This window comes from Vombatus ursinus, unplaced genomic scaffold (assembly GCF_900497805.2).
Source record: "Vombatus ursinus unplaced genomic scaffold, bare-nosed wombat genome assembly UNPS02010548.1, whole genome shotgun sequence".
Lineage (NCBI taxonomy): Eukaryota > Metazoa > Chordata > Mammalia > Diprotodontia > Vombatidae > Vombatus > Vombatus ursinus.
In genome coordinates this window covers 4,097,493-4,119,557 of record NW_020950326.1, presented here as the reverse complement: position 1 = coordinate 4,119,557, position 22,065 = coordinate 4,097,493, and the positions used below count along the sequence as shown (strand labels likewise).

Genomic DNA, 22,065 nt, shown 5'->3' with positions numbered 1-22,065 from the left:
AGTATCACAACACACTTGAAAAAGAGCAATAGAAAGATATGTCCCAGTATGTCTCAAAATGCAATGTGCCTTTAGAAAGTCCAAGAGATTAAATACCACATTCTCACAACACAAACAATGGCTATAGACCTTAAGATAAAGGCAATAAGGAAAAAAGGAACAAAACTTAAAAATAAAGAAAAATTAATAGAAAGAAGGAAGCCTCTGGTAATTTTCCCACTAAAGAAAGGAAGAGAAAAATTAGTTTAAAATAAAGCAGGATCATTCAGATTTGAAATAGACCTTTTTTCATCAGTAAAGGAAATTGGACCTAAATGATATCAGTGTAACATAAACTCCTTTGAGGCAGAGATTATTTCCCTTTTTGTCTTTATATCATTAGTACAGTGCTCTGCACACAGTGACTACTTATTAAACTGCTACCTTTAAGGTCTCTTCTGGGCAGCTAGGAAGTGCAGTGGATAGAATGCCAGGCCTAGAATCAGAAAGATCTGAGTTCAAATATGATCTCAGACACTCACTAGCTACGTGACCCTGGCCAAGTCATTTGACCCTGTTTGCCTCAGTTTTCTCATCTGTAAAATGAGCTGGAAACGGAAATGTCAAATCACTCTAATATCTTTGCCAAGAAAACCCCACATGGGGGGGTCACAAAAAGTTGGACACAACTGAAATGACTGAACAATAAATAAAGGTCTTAGAGCTCTAAAATTCTACTTTCTAAGTCCCTCTTAAGCCTATATGATTTATTTTCTACATGACCACAAAATTCAAAGGACTGAATAAAATTAACATCTTGAGACTGTTCAAAAGAGAAAGAATAAATTATCAATGTGGAATCATAATAATGGCCCACAATGTCATCTCAAAGATTTTCATTCATTCATATGCTCTATGCACAAGGGTATATTTGCATAGCCTAGACATTTATTAGACCCAAAAAATAACATTTCACCTTAACATAAAAACTCTAATTTCTTAAAATTTGGAAGGAACAGAAAAGATTATTTCCTACCCTCCCTCTAGTTACTCTTTCACAGTTGACCTCTTAAAATTATAGTAAGTCACAACACAGACCACTATTCTCAGTGTTCCCACTCCAAGGTTCTTGCAATTGCTACTCTCAAGCACTATAGCTTACAGTGTTTGAAACAGAAAAAGATAAAGGACATTTCTTAATACCTCCACTAGAGCAGAATCAAGAACAACACATCTAGGTTGAATCCTACGAGAGGGAGAGAGTTTTTATGAGGTTGTTTAGTTTGTCTGCTCTGGAGTAGAAAACAGAGCCAGGAAAACATGGGCTCACAGAATTACTGCTGGAAAGAATCTCAGAGGCTTCTTGTCCAACCCCCTCATTTTAATGATGCAAATAGGACCAAAAAGCCATGACTTGTGACTTGCACAAGGTTCACTCAGGTTTTTAAGTGATAGAGGAAGTATCTGAATTCAGGTTCTGAGTCCAAATCCAGGACAAAATGATTCCTACAGCTCCTGAACTCCTCCACGTAGGTCCCAGGGTGCCAACAATGGTTTAGATAAGGAAAAGGATGAGTCACAAGGTAAATCGGGGAGGAGGGGAGGAATGGGGAAAAGAGTTATATAAAAAAGGCAAGGAGATCTGAGCAATAAGAACAAAGAAACTGAAAAATGGCCTATGATAAAAGCACAGGAAGGGAAGGAGAGCAGGTAGTCAAGATTACCCCAACCCCCTTCTACATTACAATAATCAATGAAAATGCACTGCCTCCAATTTTGGAATGGAAGTCAACTAGTAGCTCAAAGGATGGGTGATACGCCTGACATAACCTATTAGCAGTTAATATGAAAAGGAAAGAGGCATTTAAGAGTACAGTAGCCTTTGCTCATTATGCCTCCACATCCTTCTTCATTTTCCACTCCCCAGAAAAAAAAGGGTACACAAAGGCCAAGAAGAAAAATTGTGATTAAAAACAATTATTTTAAAACCCTGAACTTCTATTTATATTAGTGATTTTGTATTGAGATAATATCCAAAATTAATGAAAATGATTAGACTACTGATCCCAAAGAGTTAAGATTGCATGTATGTTTAAGAATTTTACCTGTCAATATCTAGTTCACTGTTTCTACTTATTCTTGTTTGGGGGAAGTATTATTCTTTTGGTGTTTTGTTGTCATTTATTAAGACAAACAAATAACAGTCTACCTTTCAAATATTTTATAGCTTCTTAAAATTCTGACAAGGCAGAAAAAGACAAAATTTAAAAGTACCCAAACTCTATGCATTTCTTAAGGATAAAACATAAAAGAAACATCCTTATTTTAAAAAGAAAAGAAATTCTTAAGAACATGGTTTCACTCTTGAAGTTAATAAACTAGATGTAATAAACTTAATCCAAAGAACTAACTACTGAAACTGTGAACAGGTTTAAAAGATGCATCTGAAAATTACGTATTTTAAGGTAACACTTCACCTACATAACTACATAACTGCTCCCATGATGTTTTAACAATACATTTCAAATTCTCTTTATGAATAAGTGGGAATATCAAATTTTGACAACAGTTACACTGAAAGGGGCTGTTTAACCTTTGGTTCATAGGAAGCTGCTTTGTTATTATGCATTTCATTACAGTGAAAAGGATACAGCACTGGCATGATTTATACCAACAAAGACTGCTACACATCGCATTACACTGGACCACTCTCTTTTAAATTTATGTGGCTCTCCCAGATGCCTGTCAATGCAGGGGTATAATAACCCAATCACAGCTGTGGAAAAAGGAGAGAGAAAATTAAGCCATCTTCACTGTAGCACTGGGAGATTCCAAAGCTAAAAGACTTACTATAACCAAAACAAGCATTTAAAAGCTCCTTTTTAAAAGCTTTTCATCAAACATTAAAATTTTAAACTTGACTAAAATAAAAATGAGAACAATACTACTGAAGGAAACATTATTAACTACTATAGGATATTAATTACAACTGGCAAAAGTTTAACAATTTTTCAAGCTATGTTTTACAATTTAGCAAATTAGACTACATTCATTTGAGTTTTCTATTACTAATTAGTATGATACAAAATAGTTTTAAAAAGATAATCAACTACTTTGTACAATCGTCCCTCTAAGCAACGAACGAACGAACTTGTAGCATCAAATACTACATATCTGACGTAAACCGAGATGGTATATATTATATTTACATGATGTACTGATGACCTAATTCCTGTTTCTGGCAACTATCTATAGTCTAACTTTTTAGGCACCATCCCACCCAATCTGGTCTGACAGTACCATTTCATCAATAAGGTGACAAAAAAAATACATATAAAATTCATTACACACATACATTAAAAAGCAAACCATGACTTAAGAGTTGAATCTATAGCTCAAATTTTAAAGCACTTTTTATCTAGTGGATAATTAATATTTACTGACTGATTAAAGTGACTTCAAAGAGACAAAATACATAATCATAGTAACATTTCTTAGTCTAGAAAAGATAACCCTGCAGTGCTAAGTAGGCAATGACACAGCAAACATTATAAACAAGCAAACCAACAAACCATAAGGCAATTTGATGTAGCAGAAAGAGCACTAAATCTGGAATGAGAAACCTGGCTGTGCTGCTAACTAGCCCAGTGAACTTTCAAGTAAGTCCCTTAGCCTCTCTGTGCCAGCTTCCTTGGCTACAAAGTGGGGATAGATAATATTTACAATTCCCTTCCTCACAGGACCATTGTGAAGAAAGCCTTCGTTAAGTTTTAAAGTGCTGTTACCAGTGGGCAGCTAGGTGGGACAGTAGATAGAGAACCTGCCCTGGAGTCTGGAGGACCTAGGTTCAAATCCAGCCTCAGACACTTGACACTTACTAGCTGTGTGACCTTGGGCAAGTCACTTAACCCCACTGCCTTGCCAAAAGAACAAAAACAAAAACAAATAAAGTGGCAATGCCTTAAAAATGGAAAATATTGTTTGAGACGTGGAACTTGCTTGCCCTAATCTCAATACAAAACACTTGTTAATGTGTTTATTTTACCATTTTTCAAATGGTAGAGAATTTGTCATTTTGTTTATTTTACCATTTATCAAATAGTAGAGAATTTGTCACATCTGAAGAAAAGAACCCTAATGAACCAAAATTTTTTTTCAGCAAGTTCTAAGAAGCAAATATATTTCCACGTGCCAAATTCAACTGGAAATAGATTAAGCATTTTCAATTTACCAATCTTCCTAAAAAGGGTCATTATACTTCCTTTCTAGTAATAAAGACACAACTGTCAGTAGAGAAACATGATTACAATTTCAATATAACCCATGGCTTGTCATTCAAACACTGCACCAAAGTCTAAAAGTCAGAGACGTTCAGAAGCTCCCCTTGCCTGTCTGGATATGTTTCACAGGTAACGCATCCAACCTTCAAGGGAAAAAAAATTGGATCCATTAATAACCAAAATCACCTGCTAGCTGACTAGTGAAGCAGCATTCGAAACAAGATGGTGTGACCACCCGCCCATCTGGAGGTAAGATGTTGCAGCAATGTAAGGTTTTGTTTTGAGGATTTTTTTTTTTAAACACAGAGAACTGTGGGCTGTGACTTGACCTGAGTGTCTATTGAGTACATAGATGAGATACAGAGCTTCACACCTAGGATTCAACAGTGGGAGAATTTCAGTATCTGATAGTAAATTTTAAAGTTAAAGATTATGTTATTGAAAGTAAATTAAAAATCCTTAGAGACCGAGTATTTCAGAAGTCCTATACAATAAATTTGACAACATAGCATGGATTGATCCATCCTAGCCAGTAATTCAAATGCAACTGATAGGACATTGATTCTTTTTTCCTCAGGAATTTATGAAATAAACTATTTTGCCTGTCTTCTTTTTGGTTTCTTCTTGTGTCTGAGTGAAATTGACTAAGATCAGGCATTCCAAGTCAATTTTCCTCAGCAGCTGACGCCATAGGTAAAGAATTATTGCATGGAAAGTCCTGACATGTCTGTGCAAAGGTACAAATAAGTAAAAATGACTATATTTTTATGCACGTGGTACAAGACTCCCAAGCGAGAGACAACTGAAAGAGAGGAAAAACAGAAAAAGGAATTTAGACTGCCATTCTGCCATTTGCCAATAAAAATCAAATCCATTGAGTATGCAAGGCTCTCAGTTGTTCACTGAGAGAAGGAGAATTCTAGGAAACTTGTCACTTCTCATTACATGTCTTCTTTCTTTTAAATAAAGGTATGGCAGAGCTGGATAGCAGATATTTACAAAACTGTGAGCTGCCACTACTAAACTGTCTGAGAACTCAGTGGGAGTGTCTATGCTTCCCTTGCTCTCTGGCACTTTAATTCATATCTTAATAAAAAGCATGTAACTATGTTTTGTTCATGGCCATATAAAATTAAAGTCAGGCTAGTTGCTGCTCCAGCAGATATTTCTCCTATTTGGAAAAAAATTCTCACTCCATCTGTATGGGATTCATCTGTATGTAATAGTCATTCGTATTCTGCCAATTTATTAAAACAGAAGAAGCTTACAACATTATTAAGTCTCTGTTTCTCCACAACTACATATCTGAACCATGGGAGTCTACAGTTCTTTAATGAAAGAAAACAGCCAATTCAAATACATTTCTGTATTTAAAATCAAGGTTGAAAAGTCAAACAGTTCATGGGAAATAGGGCCCTCCTAAGCTCAGGACTAAAATGAACCTGGCTTCAAATTATGACTGACTATGTGATCAAGGGCAAATCATTTAGCCCATTTAAGCCTCAGTTTTCTTAACTGTAGAATGGGGATAATCCTACTATCTACCTCTCAAAGTTCTCTTAAGAAAGAACTTAGTAAACCTTAAAGGGATATTTAAATATAAGTTGTCCTTGGGAAAAAAAAAAGACACTGGCCCAGGAAATTCAACTTACTAGGCACCGAAAAGCCAGATGACAATAAGTTCCCTTTCACTGGGGTGGGAAACTTGCAAATTGTAGAACCTGTGGCTGTTTTTCTAGAGCTCTACCACCCCCTGAAGATTTTCCTCACCACTTCCTAACAGTAAGAAGTCAAAGTACATGAACAAACAGTTCTCAAAAGAAGAATATAACCATATCATAATTACCATTAGAACACTCTAAATCACTAAAAATAAGACATGCAAATAAAATAATCCTAAGGCTTCACCACAAACTCAGCAGACTGGCAAAAGTGACAAAGGATGGGAATAGTCATTGGTGAAAGGGCTGTGGGAAGAAGGGCACACCAGTGTATTGTTGGTAGAGCTGTGAATCAGTACAATCATTTTGGAAAGCAATATAAAATTATGCAAATAGAGTGACTGATCCATACCCTTTGACTCAGAGATTCCACTAATTAGGCATATATCCCCAAGGTCATTCATTGATAAGAAGAAAGCCCACATATACACCAAAATATTTATAGCAGCACTTTAGAAGAGGCTAGGTGGGACAGTGAATAGAACACTGGGCCTGGAATCAGGAAGACCTGAATTCAAATCCAGCCTCAGACACTTCCTAGCTGTGTTACCGTGGGCAAATCACTTAACCTTTGCCAGCCTGACTTTCCTAATAGAACCCACCTCTCAAAGTTGTTGTGAGGATGAAATGAGATAATACCTACAAATTCTAAGCACAGTGCCTAGTACACACAAGGTGCTTAATAAATGCTCATTTTCTTCCTTTCTTTCCTTCTTTTTGCTTCTTTCTTTCATTCTTCTTTCACTTTTTTTCCTTTCTCCCTTCCTACCTTCCATAGAAGCAAAGAATTGTAAACAAAAGAGATGTCCACTGATTAAGGAATGGCTAAGCAAATTATGATATGTGAACATAATACAATATTACTGTACTGTAAGAAATGCTGAATATGGTAAATACAGAAAAGCAAGGAAAGAATGGCTAAGTGAAGTAAGCAGAGCCAAGAAAATATACACCATGACTACAATAATGTTAATGGAAAGAACTATCATCAAATAATCAATTGAATTAAAATAATCCAGGGAATACCACAAAATTATAGAGAATAAATATGACCCTAAAGAAGAGCTACAAGAAGACACCTCCCCCCATTCCTCTGAAGGGGGGAAAGTTCCATGGGTATAGAATATTGCATATATTTTCAGACTTTTTGGATGTGTTGATCTACTGTGGCTGATTTTTTTCTCTTCCTTTTTCTTTTTTTCCCTTTAAAAACCAAAGATATCAACAAAAATTTGTTTTAAAAAAGATTTTCCTCATCATCTTGTTTTCCTCATCTTTTCTTCCACCAATGACTACCTTCAGTAATGACATTCAGCAAATGACAGTCAATTTAATTCAGCAAAACTTTATTAAACTCCTACTATGTGCATATTGTACTAGAACCTAGGGTTTCAAAGACACAAAGGAAATAGTCTGCAGTCTCAAGTAGCTTACGTTCTACTAAAAGATATCATGTACACAGATGAGTAAAATCAAAGAGGAAGAAAACATCAAGAGCTTGGGGAAAGAGGGCAGGTGTTAGAGAGAACGTGCCTCCAAATTAAGCCTTGAATGAAGACAAGGTTTTATGAGACAAAAATGAGGAAGGAATGCATTCCGGGTATGCAGGATAGCTTTTGCAAATGTAGGTGATGTCACGTTAAGTTTAGGAAACTACTCATAGCCAGTCTGGCTAGAATGTACTGTCAGTAAAGAAATACCAGTCCAGCTATGTCCTTCTCCTACTCAATAACCTCCAGTGGCTCCCTACTGACAACTCTAGGTATAAATATTACTTCATCTTTACCTTTCATTCTTCTTTAATTTCTAGTTTTGTGTAATAATTATAGCAGTACATTCGTATAACTTACAAATAAAAATAGATATACATGGGGGGGGTGTGCTCAAATGTTTTACTGATAGGAGTTTACAATCAAAGATATTTAGCAATCCTCATTGAAGACAGTGGGAAGCCAATGAGGTTTTTAAACGGGTGGGACATGATCAAATCAGTCTGAAAATCAAGACCCCCTACTCTAGGCCTTTCTTTCTGAAAACTTATACCATCATATTCAAATTGACAAATTTAGAATGATTAACATTAAAAAGCAGAAAACAGGGACAAGGGAAAAGCCAAGACAGTCTCATACTATAATTGACTTCTATTTTTCATCTCTGAAATTTTCATCTTTATTTCTTGAGGAAGAATTAACCCAAAATAATGTGTGATAGGTAACTAGAGGAGGTAGAGGCAATATGGCAGAGTAGTGGGAACCAGTACAGCTGAGCTCTCCCCACCTAAACTCAGCCAAACAAGCCTAGAAAAAACACCAGATATAATTCTGATGGGGAAATTCAAGAAAAAGCCACAGTGGGCCATTTTCTCAGGGAGACAGAGAAGTCTCCCTGACATTGGGACTGGGTTCAAGCAGGAGTACTGGACCACAGTAATACCCAGGTAGAGGCTGAGCACCAGGGCAAGAGGAGGTTCCACACCTAAACTTAGGTACCATGACAGAAACAGGTGCCATCTGGCAATTTTGCTGCTTACTATTCGGTTTCAAATCATAGATCTAGGGCAGAATGAGGAAGGGACTGGGGTTCAAGGGTGGTATTCCAGGGAAGAGAGAAGGACAAGGCACAGGGCAGTACTCTGAGAAGGAATAAGTTCAAAGGCAAGCAGCAGTGGTGGCTCAGACCTCTGCAGCAGAGTGCTATCTCAATTCCAACTTCTAACCCTGTTGGAAGCCTGAAGGAATAACTAAGGCAGGAATCCCAGAACAAAGCCTACAGTTCTGTCACTTTGAACCAGCAAGGCTTACCATGTGGCTGGTAGGAGCAGCTGAGCACAGCAGCAGTACATTGGTGCTCAGACCTAAACCCACGTCAGGAACATGCAGAGTTCATACCAAGGAGTTAGCAATCAGACTTTGCCCTAAATCAGACTACTATGGGAGCACTGAAAGCCTGCAGGTTTTCCAGCCTGATTTGTTCATAAATGCCTAGAATAACACAACACTCAGTACTGCAAGAAAGCAGCAGCAAGACCAGACCAGACCTCCAGAAATGTACAGAGCTTGGTCTTAACATCAAGTCTGAAGTCAGGAAGTAGTCAGAAGAATAAGCAAACAAAAAAAGAAAAGAACTGCACCATAAAAAACTATTATGGTTACAGGGATGTCAAGACACAAACCTAGACAAAAAGAATGAGTCCAAAACATCTAGAAGCAAAGCACCAGGGAAACACACATCTTGCACAATAATTTAACTAGAATTCCTGGAAGAAATGGAGGAAGAGTTAAAAAATACATTTATCAATGAAATGAGATTGCTAAAGGAAAAAAAATTGGAAGAGAGATGAGAGCTATGGAAGAAAGAATCAGAAAGTGAATTAACAGCTTAGCATAAGAGGTACTAAATCTTGGCCAAATAGGATACTCCCTGAAAATCAGAATCTACTATGCCAAAGTCAATGACGCCAAGAGACAACAAAAAATATTAAAACAAAGTCAAAAGACTGAAAAAAAAAATAAAAGAAAATCTAAGGTATCAGAAGGAAAACAACTGACCTGGATGACAGATTGAGGAAAGAAATTTAACTCACTGGACTACCTGAATTCCGTGATTAAAAGAGAGAGCCTAGACATAATATTTAAAGAAATTTTAAAAGAAAATTACCCAGATCTCTTAGTCACCTCCTGAAAGAAACCTAAAATAAAAACTCCCAAGAATTTTATACAGCCCAAATTTAGAGCTTCCAGGTCAAAGGAAAAACACTGCAAGCAGCCAGAAAGTAAGAATTCAAGTACTGAGGAGCCACAGTCAGGATCACACACAATTAAACAGTTTTCACTATCAAGGAGAAAAGAGCTTGGAAAATGATATTCCAGAAGGCAAAGGATACTAGCTTTCAGCCAAGAATAATTTATCCAACTAAACAGAGTATAATTCTACATGGGAAAAAATAGATTTTTAGTGAAAGAGAGGACTTCAAACATTCCTGATTAAAAGACCAGTGCCGTAAAGAAACTGAAATTCAAACAAAGAAGTTTAGAGAATCATAATTGGCAAATATAACAGAACAAATTTAAGAGACTAAACAAGAATAAACTGGTTACACTCTTATATGGGAAGTTGATATGTGTTCCTCTGAACCCTATCATCATCAGGGGTCACAGAGGGAGTTCAACTAAATAAGGCCCCTGAGAATAATTCTGCTATATCTTGATCTTAAGAGAACGGAAAGATAGAGGGAAAGGAATAGACTAAGAGGGAAAGGAAGGTAAGAGAAAATTTTCTCACATAATCAGAGTATGCAAATAGAGATTTATACAAGCAAGGGAGTAGAGGGGGCAGTGACACTTCAATCTGACTCTTATCTGAAATGGTCAAAGGAGGGAAGAATATATTCACACACACAGTTTGGACACAGAAACACATTTCACTCAACAGGGAAATAGGAGAGAAATGGAAGATGGGGAGGAAATAAAGGGAGGATAGGTTAAAGTAGGGATTAATTCTAAGCAAAATAAAACTCTAAGGTCATACAAAAACATTTATGGCTCTTTTCTGAGGTCACAAAGGAGAATCTGAGCAAGTGTCCATAAATTGGAAAATGGATGAACAAGTTATGGTATACAAACATGATGGAATAATATTGCGTTGTTAGAAATAATGAAGAGGATGGTTTCAGAGAAACTCAGAAAGACTTGTACGAACTGATGCAAAAAGTGAACAGAATCAAAAGAACTAGTACAATGACAACACCACAGTACAGATGACCAATTCTGAAAGACTTTAGGAACTCTAATAAGTGTTATGATGAACCACAATTCCAGAGGACTAATGATGAAACATGCTATTCACCTCCTCAGAGAGAGGTGAAGGATGCAGAATGAGACATATTTTTTTGTACACTGCCAATGCAGAAATCTGTCCTGCTTGACTATACTTGTTTATAACAGGGGTTGTTTTTCTTTTGTTCTCAATGGGGTGGAGAAGGATGAAACAGACAGGAGTGAAGGCAAACTTTTGCTGATCAGAGGGAGAAATATACATTTATTTATAAATATATCACATATATTAATATATTATAGAAATATATTTTTAAAAGAAAAAAACCGGAATCTAAATTTTCTAACTCTATTCCCCTTCTTTGTCTCTCATGCTTCCTGGAACTGCAATAACTTTCCCAGTGTGAAGTTGTCACAGCTTATGTATATCAACAAAGGAAAAGGGGAAAAAATTGCAAAATGAATAAAAAGTAATGTTTACATTTCATATTTTATTTTCTGAATTTATATGAACGGATATAGTTACTACTAATACTAGCTAACATTTATAGAGCATTTTAAGGTTGCAAAGCTCTTTATATACATTATCTTATCTGACTACCTTACCAGCCCTGTGATGTAGATGCTATTATAGTCTTAATTTTATACACAGGGAAACTGAGGCTTAGAAAGATTACGGGACCTGGAAAGGGTCACACAGCTTGTGTCAGAGACAGTGCTTCCTAACTCCAAATCCAGCACTCTTGCCACTATACCACAATACCTCTCTAGTAAGCAGAGCCTAGAAAACAATGTACACAACAACAAGAATGATAATTGAGGGAACTTTAAAAATTGCTGAATGCTCTGCAATTAAAATGATCAAACTTAGCCCCAGAGAAGACATGAAAACGTATACCTCCCTCCCTTCTCTGCAGAGGTAGGGGTGTATATAGATTGTGGGATGTTTGATATGCTGGTTACTTTGCTGTACTATTTTTTTTTTCTTTCTTACTCTTTATGACAAGGAAGGAGATATATCTCTCCTACATAGGAGGATAGAAGAGTGACAGATTTGGAAATAAAGTTGATTTTTAAAAGATCAATTTTTAAAATAAATTTCTTTTTTTTCAGGTTTAAGACTTAAGTACCTTTTTTATAGGGAGAAAGGACCACAGAGTCAATGCTACCTCAGCTCACTGGTCCAACATTTCTTCATAGAGTACATTGGAAACTGAATGTCGCATATTTTATCAGACATGGTTGATGAGTCAGTTTGTTTGGCTTGGCTACATATCTTTGTTAGAAGGAAAGATTCCATGTGGGGATGGGAGGAGGTATTAGAAAATGACAGACGTAAATAAGAAAAAAAAGCATCAATAATTTTTTTAAAAAGTTACACTGGATAAATGTTCCTATGTCCAGCGTGTGGGCACTAACCACAGTCCAGTACTGGTCAAGCTTGGCCCCAGATCTGCGTAGGACAGAAGCAGTGAATACTTACTCACTCTTCCCCTTCCAAAACACAGGCAGAAGCAAGCAGCTGGCAACTCCTTTAATTTAAATCTTGATTTATCTTGGAAAGAACAAAGCAACCATGGCTGCCAGCAAATGCTTCTCTGGGCCTAAGCAACATTCTTTGTTCTTTCTAGTCACTACCAGAAAACAGAAACAAACTAGTTTGGAATTCAATCTGTTCCCTTGGTGAGTTAGGGTCAAAAATTTAGAACTCTACATTTAAGAAATGTCTAAGTAAGAATCAGACACATGGAGATATAAGCAGGGACTACAAGACAGTACCACAGTATTAATAGCTACTGAGCCTAAAGAGGCGGGAAAAAGATATTAGACAGGCAGCTTAGAAATAATATAGGCTTATAAATACATTAGAGATTTGCTTTAACACTCCCTTGGTTCTTCAGCAACTATATCCTTTGGAATAGCATTCAAGAAAGCTTCACTTTAGAGTAAATTTTGTAATGTACTAGAATCTTGCCAGAACATTTTTCCTGGGATACATGCAACAAGTCTGTGACACAGTTGATTCCATTTTACAATAAGATACTTCTGGCACTTTTAATAACTGGTTTCCACTGAATGAAATATGAGTCTCCATATTGCATTGAAAGATTTCAGTTAATTTTACATATACCAGGAGAATTAAAACAGACACATTTAAATAGTCTGACAGTTTTCTCCTAAATTCTCTTCTACTAGATTTACAGAAGGCATGATTCAGTAAGAATCTTCAATAATTCAAAAAGGTTAAAAGCCCAAAACCTATTCTTACTAAAAACTCAACACCAAATAAGCTCATGTTAAAGAAGCCAGTTAGTAAAGATAGTCACCTAATAAAAAGAAAGTCAGGATCTACTTTCCTTACTTATTCAAGTATTTATTCCTTTTAAGCTATTATAATTCTAACATTATTAGAAACAACATGCCTGGGGGGAGAACACTTTTGTGCACAAACTTTAAATATAACATAATTAGGTTTCAAATGTCAACAAAACTTTTCAATTTATTTTTAAAATCTCAATACCTTGTTTTACTTCAAAAACAAAAGCAAGACCAGATTAGCATATGCAAAAAGCCAATCAAAAAATTAAACAATGACATGCATCTTCAAAATAACCCCAATGAAACAGATGTCACAATATCCATTTTAAAGGAAAAGTGAGACTGAAAGCTTATGACTCATGACACTAGGAGAATTGACGTCAAATCTAGAATCAAAAAGGTAAAATATTATTTGTTCAGAGCACACCATTCTCATTTATTTTAATTCCATGCTAAGCATTAAAGATAACTTCTACACCTACCTGAAGCTGTGCCACAGCATGGTGGTACCCACCATGCTGAAGAAAAGATGCTTGCAATCACATCAGGTGGAAAGAGTGTGACATTTCTCTGAATCTGAAGTAGATTTAATACTAATGCAAGAAACACTCCAATCAAAAACAGAACTACTCCACGAATCACCAAGTTCATACTCCGACTAGTGACAGAAGAAATGTATGGCCCACACTTTGGGGGCACAGATGATGCTGTCTCTCTCTCTGCCATAGTTTCATAAGTTCAATAACTGCTAACAATCACAGTAGATAATAGACTTTTCATCAGTACTTCATCTTGTCCTAAATTAGAATCTACCAAAAATCCTGCAAAAAAAAAAAAAAAAAGATAAAGGCGAAAAAATCAGCATGAATAACTGTTCAACTTTTTGGTAAATTACTGAAGAGGTTAAATTATAAAATACTGGATCCCAACTCACATAAATAGTACAATTATCTACTGAAGAAAGTTAATTTTAAAAGATACAGTGTAAATGATAATGAAAAATTGTTGTTCAGTTGTTTCAGTGGTGTCCGAATCTTCATGACCCCATTTGGGGTTTCATGGTAGAGACACTACAGTAGTTAGCCATTTCCTTCTACAGCTCATTTAAAGATGAGGAATTCAAGCAAACAGGATTAAGTGACTTGCCCAGGGTGACACAGCTAGTTAAGTGTCGGAGGCCATATTTGAACTCAGAAAGTAGAGTCTACCTGACTCCAGGTCCAGCACACTAGCTATTGCATCACCTAGTTGCCTGAAATGAAATTTAACTTAAAAAAATATTGTTACAGCTTATTTGTTGAGGAAAAAAACAGTGAGAAAATTATAACACTGAAGAATTTTATAAAGGGTTAGAATGAACAATGGAGAGAAGTGAGTATGTCAAACTTCTATAAGTTTGGACTTCGCAGAGTCAATCATTTCTAATTCTTTCATTTCCCCTTAGTTATATAGATAGCTGGTTGTGAGAAGTTAGTACATTCTAAGATGACATTGCCATTTAGTTCCTTTTTATAACACAAGTTGATCTGCTCAGGTATAACAACGTATTAAGGTGTAAAAAAAAAATATTTTTTCTATCAAGAGAAAAAGGTCTGTCTTCAAATTGCATTGTCTGATTTTCTGGGGTAGCTCATATGATTGATTTAGAGAACACAAATGAATTCTGTAAAGTACAGGCTGACCTTGGTTACCGATATATACAGGACCTCATCAGCATGGACTCCAAGAACAGACAAGAGGGTCTTTAGAATAAGGTCTTAGGGTGTTAGTTTTTCCATTTCTAAAAGAATAAAACCTTTTCATTCAATCATTTTCTCTTGCATGAGTCAATGTTTAAATAACTAAGATACATAAGCAAATGACATCTGGAGTTATGGCAAACTAGTAATGCTTAATTTTATCCTATTCAGACCTTAACTGAAGAAATCCTCAGATTGGCCAGATTTCAATTCCTATTGCAAAATACAAATTCAAATGAAAATAAAAGTCCATGTCTAAATATCTTAAAAAGGAACTGTCTAAATCAAACAATAAAGTATTTTCCCTAATTCTTTTCATTCAAGTTTATCAACCACTAGAGGTGATTTTGTGGGACACATGAAGCATATGCAATACATTTTAGAGTAGTCTCAACAGAAGAAACAAAACCAGCACGTTATAGACTGAACTATAATAAAGGCTTTTTCAAAAGTATCAGGTGATAAGTTGTTTTTTTTCACCAGTTATCTGAAAGGAACCTAATGGACTAACTTTCAAATACGATCCAAAAAGCTGTCTGAGAAGCTTCTGTGGAACTCACATAGTATTTTCCTACAGGAGAACAATGCAATTACCTTTCAAAGACCGTTATCAGTGTAGCTACATGCAGCACTTCCAAGTTACAATACTGTCTTTCTTGCTTTTGGAAAAAATACAGTGCTCGAGTTTTACAAAGAGTGTAGACATGCTTGCAAGACAATACCCAGTCCCAACTTATGAATAGGATTGTTCTAAAATTTAATTTTTTAGTTAGCAGTTTAGAAGTCTGATTGCATTTCCCAATAGAAATGTTATGTATTATACCATACGCATATGACATATAATGTATGTGTGTGTGTGTGTGTGTGTGTGTGTGTGTGGTTAGATGGCAATACCAGCTAGTTAATCCATACTGTTCTATAGCTCAAACTAGATATAAACCAGATCATGACAGGCAGTTTGCTAGAGGGTAAAGAATGATGGACTTAAGAGGCAGGAGAACTGGATTCCAATCCTGCTCTGACACTTAATTAGCAAGCAAGGGCAAGTCACTTCATTTCTCAGAACCTCTTTTCCTCATCATAAAATGGGAAATGAGGCTATGGCATAAAAAGCATTTTGTGAACCTTACAGCTCTATATAAATGTTATTATCATCATTTAGAAGACTGATTTCATAGGTTTTCACTCAGCTGCCCCAACATTAAGATGGGACAGGAGCGAGAGCCACTCACTCTCTGGAAGCGGATTCAGAGGGAGTTTCCATAAATGGAACTCCAGGACTTAATGAACAAGTGCTAAAACATATGTGTTCATAATATGTGAAATATTCATTAAGGTGGGGATTATCTCTATGGAGCAGAATTTATTTTAACAGTTTTGTCTTATGGCAGCTCCAAATGAGTTAGTTACTAAAAACATTAGAATATAACAATTTCAGCCATGTATTTCCACAGCATGGGCCCCAAAACACCATACTAATTTGAATACAGTCTATATTAAATAAATACTGTACTCTTAAAATGAAATCTCTTGGAAAGGAAAAAATACATACGTATACTGAAAAATAACACTAATTATAGATTACATTCAGGTTTTATCCCCTCCAGATTTAGGGAGGGAAAGCACAACCCATGTTCAAACTAATATAGTTGATAAGTATAGATATATATGCATGTATATATGTATGTGTGTGTGTGTTCTACCTTTTAGGGTAAACTGACATTCTAAAGCTTGAAAAACAAAATTGAGGACATAGTTTATATTTGGATTACTGTCAATATCTTTGAGAGGTTACCACAAAGTTTTTTGCCCTCTGCTCTACTGGCTAAGAGAATACTATCTGAGAAACTCAAAGTGATCTAACACCTCACTGATTTTCTGTGTGCATATCTCTAAAAATGGAAACATGTTTTATGTTAAGCAATTCTTAAGAAAACAACAGCATAAATGCTAAATTTTTAAGGTAAGGTCAAGCTTCATAGAAGCAAAAGCAAAGTATTGTGGAAAGAGTGCTGGTCAGAGGGCATGGACTTGAATTTCAGTTTCATTACTGTGAGCTTAGGCAACTCACTTAACCTAACTGTGCCTTAATTTCCTCATCTGTTAAACAAAGGAGTTGGACTAGACAATCTGTAAGGTCCTTTCAGATCTAATCTACGATACTGCAGTCACCAGTTAGGTGTTCTTAAGCTTTTTTGTATCACAGAACCCCTTTGGTAGACTGCTGAAACCTTTGGACCCCTTCTCAGAATAATGTATTTAAATACATAAAGTAATGTCAATTATATTGAAATACAGTTATCACAAGTTCATGAATCTCATATTAAGAACTCATTTAGAGCTTTTTAATCTCTTAACTTCCTAAAATTGTTTATTCTATTCTACTGCTACTGTTTACATAAGCCTTACCTGCTGCATTTATATAATTCTAGTTCATCTATATAATCTTATAACTGAGAGAATCCATTTGTTTCATGTAATTGCTTGAAAAAGGTCAGGGAAACTACATGAGAACACCTCTCTGAGTAGCAAAATAAAGGTTCCATAATTAATAAGAAGGTCAGAATAATTTAATATGGGAAATTTTAGGGACCCAACCCCAACCTTCTCATTTCAGAGATAAGAAAAGTGAAGTCCACAGGCCAAATTTTGCAAACAAACAAACAAAACAAGAAGTCTGCTAGAGAGCCAAGAATGCACCATCAAGCCTGGCCAGCAGCCTCAAAAACAAACTCTGTTGGTTACTAAAGGAACTGAGTCAAACAATTTAGGTGGATCAATGCTGATCTATCAACAGTATTTTTACAAAAAAAAAAAATCAAAGTGCATGTCTAATTACTGATTGTGGATTAAGAGTATGATTTCATATACAAATAGATAATATATATGGAATAATAAAATGTGGCCCACAGAATCAGAGAAATCAAGTCTGAAGGGCCTTCAGTGACCATTTAGTTTAATACACTGATTTTATATATGAGGAAACTAAAGTTCGGAGGTTAAGCAACAAGCCAAATGTCAAACAGGTAGTAACTGTTCATGTCTCTGGATCTGGGTTCTACTTCCACAGCAGTCACTATAAATTGTAATTAATTTTTGGACTAGGGAAATGAAATGATATTCCCAAGGTTACGCAGGTAAATGTTAAGGATCACAGGTAGAATCTGAACCCAGATCTTCTGACTCCAGAGTCAGTATTCTTTCCACTGTACCATGCTGCCTCCTGGGAGTCCTTAGAAAGTCACTTAAACAGGATGAAAAGTAAAGTCTTTTCCACTCTACAACAGGAAGACAGATATAGGATAAAATAGACATGATAGAGAAATTTTCATTTATAAGGTTGTATGTAAGTTAAGTTTTGCTATTTAACCACCTTTCCTTTCAGATTAATTTTTTCTTAAACAGTTGTAATGACATGCTCCTTGAAGGGAAAAAACACAACTGAACTAGAAGTCAGATGTGTTAGCTTGGTCAAGTCACAACCTCTGTGGGCCTAAGTTTCTTGAGTTGTACAAATGAGAAGGCTAGATGATTATTAAAGTTCTTTTCAGTGCTAAGGTATGATTGTTTTGTAGTAAACTGACAACTCTATTAAGAGTGTGGGACACAAGTATTATTACTAAGAAGTAATCAACCATTATAATTAATGACAATTTATATCACAGGAATAGGAAGGCTCTTAAGTCTTTTCATGAAAATAGGTACTGCAAAGTCACATAACAGGTAACTTTTAAGATTAACTTTTTAAGAATCAGATGCGACTTAACGACTACAAAACATTACAAAAATCAAACTATAGTACTCTCTGTGTTCAAATGATTACTAAAGACCCTATTCTACATGTATTTCCTAAGATAACCTGTATTAGAGTCTTCTGACAGAGAAGCTATAAAAATAATGAAGTCAAATTACTACCTCACTTCTCTTTCATATGGTTAATCACTGCAATGCTTTCTTAATTAGAACTGTATTCCTAAAATAGTAACATTATCATTAGACTAATTCAGCAAGTCTGGTAAACCAATCAGGTTAACTCTTCCTAAATTAAAACAAATTCAATTCGGAAGGTACCTAAGCAAAGTTAAATATTTTAACCTAAACACACTAAGGAAAAAGATATGCACCATAAAACTAGGGGGGAAAAAAACTTACTGTGGTCCACTTCACATTAAAATCTACTAAGCCTCTCAGATGCAAATGTGCACACTAGGATACACTCAGAAACCAGTAGCTAAAAGATTTTCCCATTCCATTACTGTTTTTCAATGCCAAATGCCGTTAACATTTGGAATTTGTTTTCACATGACATTTAAGTACTTCTTTTCAAATGAAAACATTTTACATCCTTTATGTTCAAAGATATCTACAAAAGCTTCAGCTATCATATTTTGGAAATCTCCCTCTTTCCAAATAGACATGTCATGATCCAGACACTTTACTCCAGAAGTGCTCTATAAACAACTTTGACAGAAAATGCTACGAAAAAAATTTCCAAGAAAAGAACAGATAGAGAAAAAAATGAAGGGAGAGTGAGTTAAAATCTGATTTTTCCTCTCTCTGATACCCACCAGTCTCCTCCCTTCCATTTTTTTGCCCAATGGTTTATTAGCCAAACCAAAAAGACTGAAATAATAATCTAATTACTCCTTGACCTATTTCTCTCTCTCAAAACAAACAAAAAAAGAGTACATTTTCCTTTGCCATTCTGAATTCATTTTTTTCCTAAACAAACTTCGGTAGCCGAGGAATTTACAGGAATCCCTACTCCACCCCTCCCCTTTGTAGCAATGTAGAAGAGATACACCTCAGAAAGAGTTCCGTAAACAAACAAAAAAAAAAAAGGTAACCACCTTGACCGTTTCCTAAAGCTTGTTTGGAAAAACTGCTGTTTCCCAGCACTAAGTTTCAACACTTCCTGGACAGCTGCAACCAATATAGTAACTACCAAGGCACTTCTATTCCCAAGGCTCACAGACCCCCTGCCAGTCACCAACATTCAACTTCGGGGCCCCAGGGGGGAGCTGCCCTTGGGCTCTGCACAGCAGGTTAACCCCCCTCCCCAGCCACTCGTAGGCAGCTCCCCCCACCATGGTCCCCCCCATTTCTGAGCCTGCAGGGTCGCCATGGCCACCCCTGGACAGACGCTACCTGTGCGCATCCGCCCCGCAGCCCCCCTCCGCCCGCCAGCAGCCTCACCTCCCACACAGACCCAAGCCAGCGTCCCGGGTTCGCAGCCCCCCGGATCCCGCCCCCCGGCAGGCCCGGGCCCGCCCCCCCCCCCCCCCCCCGCCCGGGCCCCCGGGGCCCCCCCCCTCCAGGCCCCTGCGACCCGGCCCCCATCCCCGGCCGCCACGGCGCGGGGCTCTCCGCCAATGCCCAGCCGCTGGGGCCTCCCCCGAGCCGACGCATAGCCGGGGGGTCCCGCGGCGAGGGCCGCCTCTCTCCTCAGGCCGATCCCTTCAGCGCCCGGTGCCGCCGCCAGAACCTTCCCCCGCCCCTCCCCGCCCCCAATAACTCACCCCAGCTTCCGCCATCTTTCCCGGCCGGGGCCCCCCCCACCATCACCACCACCGGCCGCCACTCCCCCTCGCTGGGTTCGCCCGAGTTCCTCCCCTCCTTCTCTCTCATGCGCCTGCGCAGCCGCAGAGGCTTGGGAAGGGCGGCTTCCGGCGGGCGCGCGCGTTCCGACTTCGGAGCCGCAGGCCCGCGAGTCCTGGCACTGCAGCTTCCGGTCCCTGCGGAGGTGCCGCTGGCGGGGCTCGGTGGGTTGGCTTCGCCGGCACTCGTGTGACCGGGCTGGCTATGGGATGAGGAAACGGTCCGCTGTCCGTGGGCGGGCGTGAGGGAGACGTGCGCACACACACGCACACACTCCCGGGGCTGCCGGGAGCCCGACCCGCCCCGAGGCCGGTGTGGGGGTGGCGGGCTGCGTGATTCGGGCACAGTCAGGGTGCGCAGCCATCGCGCTCGCGGTGGCCCCGGGGCCGGGGCTGTGGAGATCACGAGCTCCTAGGTCCAGAGTGGGAAGCCCTGGAACCCAATCCCCTTCTTTCATAGATGCGGAAACGGGGGCCCAGAGCAGCGAATGACTTGGCCTCTTTTTTAAAGAGGCTGCCTTTTGGAAGTTGGGAAATTGGTTACATTGTTCGTTTTCTACCACCTTAGGACCACAGAAGTTACCAGGAAACAACCAAAGAGATCTAGATACCTCGAATCATTAGAATATTAGAGCTTGAAGCTGTCTGTGAGTCCAGTTTACCTCCTACCTCATTTACTCGTGGGGATGTTGAGAGATTAAATGATTTGCCGAAAGTCGTACTACCTGTTAGTGACACAGCCTTGAGAAACCTGATTTCCTGACCTAGTCTTCTTTCCATGCTGCCTCACTTTATTTTGCCTTTAGCAGTGTGTTTGAAAGTGTTTTCCAAACGTTGTGTTTTGTCTTCCGAAATGCCACTGTCACCTCCTCGAGGGCAGGGATTATATTCTACATCTTTAATAATTTCCCCACAGTGCATAAGACAGTGAAGAATGGTATAGTGGACCGAGCATTGGAGTTGGATTAAGCTGACCTGGGTCGGAATTCTGACGTTACTATTACCTCATGAACAAATCTTGACTCTCTCTTTAGTCATCTGTAAAAATGAAGCAGTTAAACTAGATAACTGAAAGACATTCCAACTCTAAATCTTATGATGGTATGAGTGCTACCTCATCGGTACTGCAGAACCCCAGCTTCACAGAATCTAATTTTAAAAATTTATTTTATAATAACGATACTTAGGAGAGAGAAGGGGCTGTAGGATGGATTTTCAAATTTTTAGGCTTAATCAAGACAATCTTTCCTGAAAGGTAAGGGGAAGACTAAATCAGAAGTCAGTACTCAACAAACTGTGGCTTAACAAATATTTATGTTGATTTCCTCTATTCTTTTAGTCTTGTGAAACTATCTCCTCTGTATCATAGGCTCCTAGTGAATGGGAGCTGTGTGAATATATTCGGCCAGATATGGTAATGCTAAGAAAATGTTACAAAAATTCTCATTAAGAATACACAAAATGCGTACAGAGACAACTATTCCTTCCTCTCCTTTCCTACTTTCACTGCCTTAGGCAAGCCTTTCATACATCTTAATAGGACCTTCAGGAAATCTTAATGAAAACCAGTAGACAATATAACTTCTTGTGCCTGATGCCCCGTATTTCATTTATTGCATTCTGTGATGATTGGGCATGGAAATAAGAAAATCCCAAGT

At 37.7% G+C, this 22,065-nt stretch overlaps 1 protein-coding gene across 5 annotated transcripts in view; it reads right to left on the bottom strand.

Annotated features, from left to right (window-relative positions):
* The window catches only part of INSIG2 (insulin induced gene 2), a 61,561-nt gene extending 41,158 nt beyond the window's left edge, over nt 1-20,403 (bottom strand). For 3 of the 5 annotated variants that reach the window (XR_003568494.1, XR_003568493.1, XM_027854674.1), the window contains exons 1-3: nt 20,330-20,403; nt 13,554-13,892; nt 2,631-2,755 (exon numbers count right to left, since the gene is read on the bottom strand). Coding sequence is in view for 3 of the 5 variants with exons in the window: in XM_027854674.1 (XP_027710475.1) it covers nt 2,631-2,755; nt 13,554-13,797 (369 nt within the window). In the remaining 2 variants the exon portion in view is untranslated. Of the gene's footprint in view, nt 1-2,630; nt 2,756-13,553; nt 13,893-20,006; nt 20,068-20,329 lie in introns of those variants that run through there. The other 2 variants (XM_027854675.1, XM_027854676.1) reach the window with 2 other exon arrangements.
* Between the last annotated feature and the right edge of the window lie 1,662 nt (nt 20,404-22,065).